This window comes from Ranitomeya variabilis, chromosome 3, assembly GCF_051348905.1.
Source record: "Ranitomeya variabilis isolate aRanVar5 chromosome 3, aRanVar5.hap1, whole genome shotgun sequence".
Classification (NCBI taxonomy): domain Eukaryota; kingdom Metazoa; phylum Chordata; class Amphibia; order Anura; family Dendrobatidae; genus Ranitomeya; species Ranitomeya variabilis.
In genome coordinates, this window is record NC_135234.1 from 654716924 (window position 1) to 654730296 (window position 13373).

Below are 13373 nucleotides of genomic sequence, written 5' to 3' on the forward strand. Positions count from 1 at the left end.
TTCAGTTGTTCCTGGCAGTGGTCTGGCTGACGGGAAATCGTAGGTCTCTCCATAAAGGCAACGACCCATCGGAGAGTTTTTAAGAACTTGCGAATCGTTGGACCTTCCATATGCTCCGATGTCCACGGCAAGGAACCTGCAGTTGGCGTCTGCAATAGCCATAAGAACGATGGAGAAATACTTCTTATAATAATAGTACTCCGATCCTGTTCCTGCCGGTTTCGAAATCCTTATATGTTTCCCGTCAACTGCACCCACACAATTAGGGAAATTGCAAATTTGCTGAAACTGTTCTGCACTTCGCAACCAGATTTCCATGGATGGTTGGGGGATATACTCTGGTTGCAAAGTGGTCCAAACAGCCTGACATGTCTCCTTCACTATTCCAGAGATAGTTGAAATGCCCAGCCTGAACTGATAATGGAGCGAAGTCATAGATTCACCCGTAGCTAGGAAACTTAAAAAAAAAAAAAAAAAAAAAAAAAAAATGTTAGAAAAAATTGCACAGACCAACAAGTTTCAATATGGCACTGTTAAATTTTTTTAAGGACAGGACACACAATAAAACCATCATGAAACCGGTGTAAAGAAGCAGTGGAATGGCCGCAAAGAAAACCAAAATTACATGCTGCAGAAAATAGTGCGCAGTATGTCAGCGCAGTATTGTCTGCAGCATGTAATATAACATTAAAAATGACCAATGACAGAAAAAAAAAGAGGCTTACCGCAGGGTCACCATCAGCCGCTCCGCCGGTGTGATGGCAAGCCTCATCCTTGTGTCCTGTCTTCGGATGACATCCTCCATTTTTGCAAGCAAAAAGTCAACATTTTCCAGCCTCATCCGCACGTAGTTGTGGAATTTGTGTGGATTGTGCCGCAACTCCAGGTAGAGAGTGGACTGGACACCCCGGGTCATCCGTAGTTCATTAATTGGATGAATCCACAGTCGTCTCCGTCTCCGTTGCTGCAGAAGCATCCTACGCCTTTCCGCTGCCGCCTCCTTCTCCCGCACTATGATATCCAGGCGATTCGTCTCAAAGATAACGTCGGTAACCAAACTAGCAATCCTCCCAAGAACACCTTCCATCGCTGCCACAAAACTAAAACCCACAAAGATGGGCTGTAAAAACAGTAACTATACAGTTTTCCATATTTTCCAGCAGCCAATCAAATTTGGGAGCCTCCCATTTTAAAAACGTATCCGTCGTAAAAACGTATGCAACGTATGAAACGCATCCAGTATTTTCGACGGAAACGTTTAACGGATTTGCGACGGATCCGTCGAAATGCTGTATGCGTGGCATACGTTTGTCTCCGTTTTTCACTTTTTCGACGCATCCGTTTTTTCGGGAAAAAAGACGTTTTGAGACGTAATGAAGTTAACGCTAGTGTGAAAGTAGCCTAAGCTGCTGTCCCCAGTGCTGCATTCTGCCAAACGGCCACAGACCAGGAGCGGCGCTGCGTCCTGCAGCTTCCCGCTGTGATGTCAGCTCACTTTACCCTATGGGGCTTTATAACGTTCTCCCTACAACTCGCTGTTCAGAGCGCCCCCTAGTGACGATGCTTTACCACAGCGTACAAGATGTCACCGATTGGTGACAGCCATAGACTGAATGTTACAATCCCTGGCGTCTGTTGCTACAGCAACGTACAAACAAGGAATCGTTTCCGGTCACTGATTTGTCCACTAAATTCTCCTAGCGCGAATGTCGCTTCGCCCTGCCGGTCGCTTCTTATTGGTTCACGTCACCGGCTATCCTAGCCTATCAACGTCTCAGTCTTGGTGAGCCAAAACAAGCCCACGCCGGCTCTGCTTCAGCCTATCAGGAGTGACAGAGTGGAGTGATGGACAGCCCATCTGACCAGTGCGCGCACAGAGTCATGCGCGTGTTCTCTCTATGGGCGGGACATAGATAAGGAAATGTTTTGTCAGAGGCTAACTGTAAAATACACCTGTGAGGGCCAATAGGAGCCTCTTCTGTCACAGCTCTGGCCAATCAGCACAAGGCGGATGGCCAGTGGCTGGGGCATGGGAGTTTAGAGGAAGGTGCATGTAGTGCTGCTGAAGGGGTAGAGAAGATGGCGGTGCCCGGGGGTTGTGCTGTGCTGCTCGGAGCCCTGTGGCTGCTGTTCGGGCTGGCATCGGCCTCCATAGGCTTCCTGAACCTAGAGGAGCTGACGGAGATGAAATACGGGATAGAGATCTTGTCCGAACCGGTGATCAGAGGCCAGGTAATGCCGGCGGGGAGCAGCTGTCACCCGGGGCGGCGGTGTGGGAGGATTCTGCCCTTGCGCCGGTGGCTGCGGGCAGATGTTATGTGTACAGGGGAGAGTGCAGCTCCGGGGAACCGCAGCCGGTATGGGAGAGTAGGGTGCCAGCTTGTCGGGCGACTACCTCCCCCCGCGGTGCGCTTGCTTGTCGGGCGACGACCTCCCCCCCCGCGATGCGCCAGCTTGTCGGGCGACGACCTCCCCCCCGCGATGCGCCAGCTTGTCGGGCGACGACCTCCCCCCCGCGATGCGCCAGCTTGTCGGGCGACGACCTCCCCCCCGCGATGCGCCAGCTTGTCGGGCGACGACCTCCCCCCCGCGATGCGCCAGCTTGTCGGGCGACGACCTCCCCCCCGCGATGCGCCAGCTTGTCGGGCGACGACCTCCCCCCCGCGATGCGCCAGCTTGTCGGGCGACGACCTCCCCCCCGCGATGCGCCAGCTTGTCGGGCGACGACCTCCCCCCCGCGATGCGCCAGCTTGTCGGGCGACGACCTCCCCCCCGCGATGCGCCAGCTTGTCGGGCGACGACCTCCCCCCCACCTGTGATGTGCCAGTTTGTCGGGTGACCCACCTGTGCAGGGTGCCCACTTGCTACAAACTTGTTGGTTGTTACGTTTCAGCAGAATCATGCATAATAGAAAAAGTAGGTTGGCGCACCACAATGATATCAAATAAATATATACTGGGGGTGCAAAACAATGGCTAATACGCAGAGCAGATAATGAACTAGAAAAGGAGAGCCATTATACTGTATGCACACCACCAGAAGTTATAATGGATCAAACAAGCTTTATTGGTAACACATAAAAACAATTAAAACCATACATACAAAACTCCCTCCATATAAGTGTGCCCAACACTGCCCAATACACAATATTCATACATCAAATATGGCAGATAATCAAATAGTATATAAATAATTACTGGCAAACGCCGCCCTGTCCTGATCAGCAAAAGATATATCTGTCGATAGCAATAACCCTGTCAGGCTGCAGCTTACCCACAGCAAATAGTCCTCCTGGTATGTAATGGGTAGGGCACAAGCAAATACGGCCAAATAATTACCCCAAATAGGAAGAGGGAGCATGGCTGTCACCCGTCCTGAGCATAAGAGGGGAACATGCTGCGGCAGCTAGAGGGTGATGCAGACAGAAGGCTCACAGATTATAGAGAAAATGTAGCAAGAACTGGGCAGCCAGCAAATGAAGGGCAATGGAGGGAGAGCCCAACGCGTATCGCTGTTCAAGACAGCTTCGTCAGGGGAAGTGAGCTCTAAAAGCACCAACAGCGCTTGTATATACCTGATCTAATGAAGCAGATCGCAGTCTGGTGTGCATGAAATCAGGAACCATGGCATCAGAGGCTGTAATAAGAGGATATTGCACTGACCCCTGGTGCATGAACAGCGCATGTGCCGGCCTGCCAGACCGACGGATCGCACAGAGGAAAAAAAATAAAAATAAATAAATGAGAGACTAGAGCAGAGGAAGACAAGTGGGTAGGAAATACTAAAGCGCATGCGCGGCTCCCGGGAGCGGGCAATGTGACAATCAAACATGCTCGACTGTCACAGTGCCACAGAGAACCCACTGAAAAATGAAAAGATAAATTATTTGTGCACATATGTAGAAAGAGGGGACAAGGATAAGTCCTATTGCTACAAGTCCTGTTGTCGCAGTACCAAGGAGAACACACTAAAAAATGAGAAGATAACTTATTTGTGCACATATGCAGAGAGAGGGGACAGAGATAAGTCCTATGGTGACATAAATAAAAGCTGTCATATAAGCCCAAGAAAAAGGAGGGCAGAAGAACGTCCCCCCCTAATCTGAAAGAGAAGTTTGCATAATTAATAAGGCATAAGGATGTATGTATGCCACACTAGATATTATAACAACATGAAAAATACATACACACATAGATGTCCATAATATATAATTAGTAAAAATACATCATGATGATATACATATATATGCATTCTCCATAAGGAACGAGCAAATGAATAGTAATGCACAGCTGAAATGCTGAAAAATCAGCGAATTTCTTCCATTCAGAACAAAGTCCATTCTCAGATAATCATCTCCCGAGCAGGATCGAACCCAGTCTCACTTGCCAGAGACCAACTCTTCATGCTTGAACATAGCACGCAGCCCCATATTCTCCAAATCCACGCGGTATAGATGTAATTTTAACTAGACAAGGTCCCATTTTGTGTCCACACAATAAGGTCCAATTATCCCAGGAAGCATGTAAATTAACGATCTTCGTTAATCCCGTGGGGTGCCGTGGAGTGGAGTAGGTAGATCCATCGGGATTCTACCTGTAGCAGCTTGGTCCGTAGAGATCCACCCCTGCCTGAATTTTTCAAATGTTCAAGTCCAATCACCCTCGTATCCATATAGCTCCCAGTATGGTGGGTCAAATAATGAGCTGCCACTCTGGTTAATGTTTTACCTTTCCGCTTGTCAGCAGCTGCTGTGTTGATCGTAGAGAAGTGTCCCTGAATCCTTCGTCTTAGCCCTTGTGAGGTTTGCCCTACATACACACGAGGGCAGGGACAAATGATGGCATAAATAACATTAGAGGTTTTACAGTAAATATAAGATTTCAATTTATAAGTCCTCTGATCAAGTGGGTTAGTGAAACTGTCACGAGTGGGATGCATATATGGACATACCGTACAATCTCCACATGGGAACGAACCTCTAAGTGTGATACCACGATTGAGTCTAATGGTGGGCCTGGAGTAGTGGCTCCTCATCAGCATGTCCCTAAAATTTGGGGCCCTTCTAGCTGTCACCAAGGGTCGTGGGCTTATTACTTGCGCCGTCTGTGTGTCCGTAGTCAATATTCTCCAATGGTTATTTAAGATGTTTCTTACCTGGTCCCACTGAGTGTGGTATCCTGTAATAAAGCGTGCAGAATTGTCCGTTTCTTCTTGGGGACAAGCAGGACATTCTGTGACTTAGACTTGGCTTCCTGATATGCTCGAGATGTGCACTTCCTAGGATAATTTCTCATTTCAAATCTTTCTGTGAGATCATGTGCTACCTTTCGAAAGTTTTCGTCACTTGTACAGTTACGCCTTGTCCTCAGGAACTGGCCTCTTGGAATTCCATCTTTCGTGTGTCCAGGGTGAAAGCTGCGATACTCCAGCAAACTATTAACCGCTGTGGGTTTTCGATATAGGCAGGTGGACAGAATGCCGTCCTGACACTTGACCTCAAGGTCTAAAAAATAAACTGCAACAGAAGAAAACTGGTGGGTCAAAAAAATATTAAAGGGATTATGATTGAGCAAATCCAAAAACTCCATACATTCCTCTGGAGAACCTGACCAAATGAAGAAAATGTCGTCTATGAATCGAGACCAATGGCGTACCTTGTTGTTGAACTGGCTTGAAACATAGACGACCGTGGATTCCCACCACCCTAAAAACAAATTTGCGAAAGCCGGGGCACAGCGCGCCCCCATAGCTACGCCGGATGTTTGACGAAAGACCTGTCAAATAAGAAAAAATTGTGTCTCAAAACAAAATTCAATAATGAAGGAATCGTGCATTCTGTCCGAGTTCACTTGTTGGTCTAGAAAAAAATCGTTTCAGCAGAATCCTAGCTCTTTACGGAGCGCAGGGAGGGCCCTGATCACAGGTCTACAGTCTGAGACTGGGAAGAACGGAGTATGTGCAGGTCAGAGTGGAATGAACGTTCTTCCATATAACGTCCACTGGTGAATGATGAGGATCCCTGGTATATTCGCAGCACTGTGGGCAGGGACGGGTCTGATACCTACCATGCACCCGACAGGACAACCCCTGACATCTGGTGCAGAGAACCGGTGAAGCATGTGGCAGATGTCGGCACTCGTCCTATTGATTGCATCAGACAGTTGCCTCGCAGTCCCGGTGCACCGCAGCCTCGTGCACCTGGCGTCAGATCAGGCAGCACAGACAGAGTTCCGGTCTGTCCCCACCCGCCGTCAGTGCTGTCAGCCACTCATACATTAATAATGGTGATGTATTGACCAGTGTATATTCTATGGGACGTGTTCCAGCAGAGGAGATGCGTTAGCACTTATTATATGGGACGTGTTCATTCCGCTATAATGTGCTTATATTCCAATGTTCATTCCTCACCTAACACCCGTGGAAACCTCATTGTGCCTCTTTTTATCTTCACTAAATACAATTTTTTTTTTTTTGTATATTTTTTTTTACATTTATTGTTGGATCCAGAGGCCATGATTCATCTCCTGCCATGGATGCAGCGATGGACACACGTTCCCACCGTCACTACACGTAATGACACCAGACACACTGTGTAACCTTTTTTTAATATTTGGTCTCATTTTATCTCTTGCAGAGTAAAGCTGACGACATAGTTACCATCGCCTCCAAGTACAAGCAGAATTATGAGTGCAAGCTTCCTGCGGTTGCTGTGCAGTTTCAGCAGGAGAAGGATGACGACCCTCTGGCGTACGCTGGGCTCGGGATAGCGGAGCTTTTGAAGCCCATGGAGGCTGCCCCGTGTCTCACAAAGGTAAAGCTGACGGCCCAGCGGGGGCTGCTATACGTCCTCATACAGTCACTTGCTCGTGCTATGAGTGTGTGCGATCATTAAACGCTGATGATCTGCTGGTAAATGACTTTGTTTTTCAGACCAAAGACTGGTGGACGTACGAGTTCTGCTATGGAAAGCACATCCAGCAGTACCATATAGAAGGTGTGTTGGCGGATGCAGTGTTTGGTATGGTTTTATTCTTTGTGGCCAGTGACTCAGGAATCGCATGGCTCACAAGCCTCCCCCTGCCTAGCAGCTCTCCATGGGAGCACATGTACAGATAATCCGGGCAGAGCCGGCTTCAGGTTTTTGTGGGCCCCGGGCAAAAGAGTCTCAGTGGGCCCCTTTAACACATACCATGATTCATGATGCACAGATAATATAGGTATAGTACAATGCCAAATACTTAATTTACTACTTACACTACACAAGTGATATCTATTGTAAATTCTACAATAGCTCAGAAACCCGCTAATCTTTGCCGCACACAGTGCACAGAGTGACTGCAGACTTATCATTTTAGACGGGACCTATAGTCCTCCATACAGTATTACGGGCACCACATAGTCCTCCATACAGTATTACAGGCACCATATAGTCCTCCACACAGTATTAAGGGCACCATATAGTCCTCCATATAGTATTCTGGGCACCACATAGTCCTCCACACAGTATTACGGGCACCACATAGTCCTCCACACATTATTACGGGCACCACATAGTCCTCCACACGGTATTACGGGCACCATATAGTCCTCCACACGGTATTACGGGCACCATATAGTCCTCCACACATTATTATGGGCAACACATAGTCCTCCACACAGTATTACGGGCACCACATAGTCCTCCATATAATATTGTGCAAGCCCGCATCAAAGGCAGGGACACGACATATGTCTTACTACAGAGCTTTCATCCATGAAATTGCTATGGCTCATGATGGTAGTCATATGTTGTGTTTTCTATCATATCGAAACGGTGACTTTCGCCCTGACGCCAGTTGCACAGCCAAAGAAGGCTCTGGCAGTGTTGCGTTGCTCATGAATAGGGTTCCGTTGTGCTCCACCGGTTATAGCGACTGTGACAATCCAGTCACAAAAAATATAGACTTTTTACAACTTGCATTTTGCAACTTGCTTGTGTGAGTCTGGCATAACGTAACTGTCTTAACACGGACACTTGTGATAAAAATTAGTACTCGGAGCATTAACGACCATGAATTTTATATAGGTTTTTTCTTTTTTTCTCTAGAATCTGAAGTGAAAGGGGATGTTCTCTACCTGGGGCACTATCAGTCTGAATTTGACTGGAATAATGAAACCGCAAAGGTGAGTAGTGTCTCCCCCACATTAGTGTCCGGTCATTTATTTATAATGTCTGTGCATATTTTCAAGGGTTTGTGCACCACAAAAGCCATTGTACTCATTAGTGGCCATGTGCATGTGTCTGCAGGAAAAATCTGCCCGTCTTACATTTTTCTGAGTTTTTTTTGTGTTTTGTTTAACCCCTTCCCGACCTGTGACACAGCGTATGCGTCATGAAAGTCGGTGCCAATCCGACCTGTGACGCATATGCTGTGTCACAGAATGATCGCGTCCCTGCAGGTCGGGTGAAAGGGTTAACTCCAATTTCGCCCGACCTACACGAACAGGGGGAGTGGTACTTCAGCCCAGGGGGGGTGGCTTCGCCCCCCCGTGGCTACGATCGCTCTGATTGGCTGTTTCACTTTCAACAGCCAATCAGAGCAATCTGTAATATTTCACCTATGAAAATTGGTGAAATATTACAATCCAGCCATGGCCGATGCTGCAATAGCATCTGCCATGGCTGGAGACCCCGATCTGCACCCCCCCCCACCACCACCTATCTCCTCCTCCGTCCTGTCATGTCCCCTGCTCCAGACCCCCCCCCCCCCGTGCTCCGATCCCCCCCCCCCCCATACTTACCGACCTCCGGTGTCCCTCCCGGTGTCCGTCCGTCTTCTCCATGGGCGCCGCCATCTTCCAAAATGGCGGCCGCATGCGCAGTGCGCCAGCCGAATTTGCCGGCCAGCAGATTCTTTCCAGGTACATTTTGATCGCTGTGATAGGTTCTATCACAGCGGTCAAAATAAAAAAAATAGTAAATAAACCCCCCCCTTTATCACCCCCATAGGTAGGGAACATAAAAAAAAATCAAGAAAATATATTTATTTTTATTTTTCGGCTAGGGTTGCACTTGGGGCTAGGGTTGCACTTAGGGCTAGGGTTGCACTTAGGGCTAGGGTTGCACTTAGGGCTAGGGTTGCACTTAGGGCTAGGGTTGCACTTAGGGTCAGGGTTGCACTTAGGGTCAGGGTTGCACTTAGGGTCAGGGTTGCACTTAGGGTCAGGGTTGCACTTAGGGCTAGGGTTGCACTTAGGGCTAGGGTTGCACTTAGGGCTAGGGTTGCACTTAGGGTCAGGGTTGCACTTAGGGTCAGGGTTGCACTTAGGGTCAGGGTTGCACTTAGGGTCAGGGTTGCACTTAGGGTCAGGGTTGCACTTAGGGTTAGGGTCGCACTTAGGGTTAGGGTTGCACTTAGGGTTGCGGTTAGGGTTAGGGTTGCACTTAGGGTTAGGGTTGCAATTAGGGTTAGGGTTGCACTTAGGGTTAGAATTAGGGTTTCAATTAGGGTTAGAATTAGGCTATATGCACACGGTGCGGATTTGGCTGGGGATCCGCAGCGGATTGGTCGCTGCGGATTCGTAGCAGTTTTCCATCACGTTTACAGTACCACGTAAACCTATGGAAAACCAAATCCGCAGTGCCCATGGTGCGGAAAATACTGCGCGGAAACGCTGCGTTGTATTTTCTGCAGCATGTCAATTCTTTGTGCGGTTTCTGCAGCGTTTTACACCTGCTGCATAATAGGAATGGTGAAATCCGCACAAAAAACACTGGAAATCCGCGGTAAATCTGCAGGTTAAGCGCAGTGCGTTTTACCTGCTGATTTTTCAAAACCGGTGCGGAAAAAACCGCACACAAATCCGCAACGTGGACACATAGCCTTAGGGTTAGGGTTGGAATTAGGGTTAAGATTAGGGTTAGGGGTTTGTTGGGGTTAGGGTTGGGATTAGGGTTAGGGGTGTGTTGTGGTTAGAGTTGGGATTAGGGTTAGGGGTGTGTTGGGGTTAGTGTTGGAGTTAGAATTGAGGGGTTTCCACTGTTTAGGCACATCAGGGGGTCTCCAAACGCGACATGTCGCCACCATTGATTGCAGCCAATCTTCCGTTGAAAAGGTCAAATGGTGCTCTCTCCCTTCCGAGCCCCGACGTGTGCCCAAACAGTGGTTTACCCCCACATATGGGGTACCAGCATACTCAGGACAAACTGGACAACAATTTTTGGGGTCCAATTTCTCCTGTAACCCTTGGGAAAATAAAAAATTGCGGGCCAAAAAATTATTTTTGAGGAAAGAAAAATTATTTTTTATTTTCACGGCTCTGCGTTATAAACTTCTGTGAAGCACTTGGGGGTTCAAAGTGCTCATCACACATCTAGATTAGTTCCTTGGGAGGTCTAGTTTCCAAAATAGGGTCACTTGTGGGGGGTTTCAATGTTTAGGCACACAGGGGCTCTCCAAACGTGACATGGTATCCGCTAACGATTGGAGCTAATTTTCCATTCAAAAAGCCAAATGGCGTGCCTTCCCTTCTGAGCCCTGCCGTGTGCCCAAACAGTGGTTTACCCCCACGTGTGAGGTATTGGTGTACTCAGGAGAAATTGCCCGACAAATTTTAGGATCCAATTTATCCTGTTGTCCATGTGAAAATGAAAAAATTGAGGCTGAAAGAAGTTTTTTGTGACAAAAAAAAAAGTACTTTTTCATTTTTACGGATCAATTTGTGAAGCACCTGGGGGTTCAAAGTGCTCACTATGCATCTAGATAAGTTCCTTGGGGGGGTCTAGTTTCCAAAATGGGGTCACTTGTGGGGGAGCTCCAATGTTTAGGCACACGGGGGCTCTCCAAACGCGACATGGTGTCCGCTAAAGATTGGAGCCAATTTTTTATTCAAAAAGTCAAATGGTGCTCCTTTCCTTCTGAGCCCCGTCGTGCTCCCAAACAGTGGTTCCCCCCACATATGGGGTATCAGCGTACTCAGGACAAATTGGACAACAACTTTCGGGGTCCAGTTTCTCCTTTTACCCTTGGGAAAATAAAAAAATTGTTGCTAAAAGATCATTTTTGTGACTAAAAATTTAAATGTTAATTTTTTCCTTCCATGTTGCTTCTGCTGCTGTGAAACACCTGAAGGGTTAATAAGCTTCTTGAATGTGGTTTTGAGCACCTTGAGGGGTGTAGTTTTTAGAATGGTGTCACTTTTGGGTATTTTCTATCATTTAGACCCCTCAAAGTGACTTAAAATGTGATGTGGTCCTAAAAAATAAAAAAAATAAAAAAATGATGTTGTAGAAATGAGAAATTGCTGGTCAACTTTTAACCCTTATAACTTCCTAACAAAAAAAAATTTGAGTTCCAAAATTGTGCTGCTGTAAAGTAGACATGTGGGAAATGTTACTTATTAAGTATTTTGTGTGACATATCTCTGATTTAAGGGCATGAAAATTCAAAGTTGGAAAATTGCGCACTTTGCCCCGAGGGTGGTTTGCACGTTAATGACCGGGCCAATTTTTACATTTCTGACCACTGTCCCTTTATGAGGCTATAACTCTGGAACGCTTTGACGGATCTTGGCGATTCTGACATTGTTTTCTCGTGACATATTGTACTTCATGTTAGTGGTAACATTTATTTGATATAACTTGCGTTTATTTGTGAAAAAAATGGAAATTTGGCGAAAATTTTGAAAATTTCGCAATTTTCCAACTTTGAATTTTTATGCCCTTAAATCACAGACATATGTCACACAAAATACTTAATAAGTAACATTTCCCACATGTCTACTTTACATCAGTACAATTTTGGAACCAAAATTATTTTTTGTTAGGGAGTTATAAGGGTTAAAAGTTGACCAGCAATTTCTCATTTTTACAACACCATTTTTTTTAGGGACCACATCTCATTTTGAAGTCATTTTGAGGGATCTATATGATAGAAAATACCCAAGTGTGACACCATTCTAAAAACTGCACCCCTCAAGGTGCTCAAAACCACATTCAAGAAGTTTATTAACCCTTCAGGTGTTTCACAGGAATTTTTGGAATGTTTAAATAAAAATGAACATTTAACTTTTTTTCACACAAAATTTATTTCAGCTCCAATTTGTTTTATTTTACCAAGGGTAACAGGAGAAAATGGACCCCCAAAGTTGTTGTACAATTTGTCCTGAGTACGCTGATACCCCATATGTGGGGGTAAACCACTGTTTGGGCGCATGGCAGAGCTCGGAAGGAAAGGAGCGCCATTTGACTTTTCAATGCAAAATTGACTGGAATTGAGATGGGACGCCATGTTGCGTTTGGAGAGCCCCTGATGTGCCTAAACATTGAAACTCCCTACAAGTGACACCATTTTGGAAAGTAGACCCCCTAAGGAACTTATCTAGATGTGTGGTGAGCACTTTGACCCACCAAGTGCTTCACAGAAGTTTATAATGCAGAGCCGTAAAAATAAAAAATCATATTTTTTCACAAAAATGATCTTTTCGCCTCCAATTTTTTATTTTCCCAAGGGTAAGAGAAGAAATTGGACCCCAAAAAATGTTGTGCAATTTGTCCTGAGTACGCTGATACCCCATATGTGGGGGTAAACCATTGTTTGGGCGCATGGCAGAGCTTGGAAGGGAAGGAGCGCCATTTGATTTTTCAATGCAAAATTGACTGGAATTGAGATGGGACGCCATGTTGCGTTTGGAGAGCCCCTGATGTGCCTAAACATTGAAACCCCCCACAAGTGACACCATTTTGGAAAGTAGACCCCCTAAGGAACTTATCTAGATGTGTTTTGAGAGCTTTGAACCCCCAAGTGTTTCACTACAGATTATAACGCAGAGCCGTGAAAATAATTTTTTTTTTTTCCTCAAAAATGATTTTTTAGCCCCCAGCTTTGTATTTTTACAAGGGTAACAGAATAAATTGGACCCCAAAATTTGTTTTCCAATTTGTCCTGAGTACGCTGATACCCCATATGTGGGGGGGAACCACTGTTTGGGCGCATGACAGAGCTCGGAAGGGAAGGAGCGCCATTTGGAATGCAGACTTAAATGGATTGGTCAGCAGCCGTCACGTTGCATTTGCAGAGCCCCTGATGTACCCAAACAGTACAAACCCCCCACAAGTGACCCCATATTGGAAACTAGACCTCCCAAGGAACTTATCTAGATGTGTTTTGAGAACTTTGAACCCCCAAGTGTTTCACTAAAGTTTATAGCGCAAAGCTGTGAAAATAAAACATCTTTTTTTTCCCACAAAAATGATTTTTAGCCCCCCAAATTTTTATTTTCCTAAGGATAACAAGAGAACTTGGACCCCAGAAGTTGTTGTTCAATTTGTCCCGAGTACGCTGATAACCCATATGTTGGGGTAAACCCCTTTTTGGGCGCACGGGAGAGCTCGG

General features: G+C 46.4%; 1 protein-coding gene across 5 annotated transcripts in view; it reads left to right on the top strand.

Moving 5' to 3' along the window:
- The first annotated feature begins 1984 nt into the window (after positions 1 to 1984).
- Positions 1985 to 13373, top strand: part of OS9 (OS9 endoplasmic reticulum lectin) — a 108665-nt gene continuing 97276 nt past the window's right edge. Inside the window, exons 1-4 of one of the 5 annotated variants that reach the window (XM_077297776.1) lie at positions 1985 to 2232; positions 6635 to 6811; positions 6931 to 6994; positions 8087 to 8163. In XM_077297776.1, coding sequence (XP_077153891.1) covers positions 2080 to 2232; positions 6635 to 6811; positions 6931 to 6994; positions 8087 to 8163 — 471 coding nt within the window. In that variant the 5' untranslated portion in view covers positions 1985 to 2079. The remainder of the gene's footprint in view (positions 2233 to 6634; positions 6812 to 6930; positions 6995 to 8086; positions 8164 to 13373) is intronic. The other 4 variants (XM_077297772.1, XM_077297775.1, XM_077297771.1 and 1 more) reach the window with 4 other exon arrangements.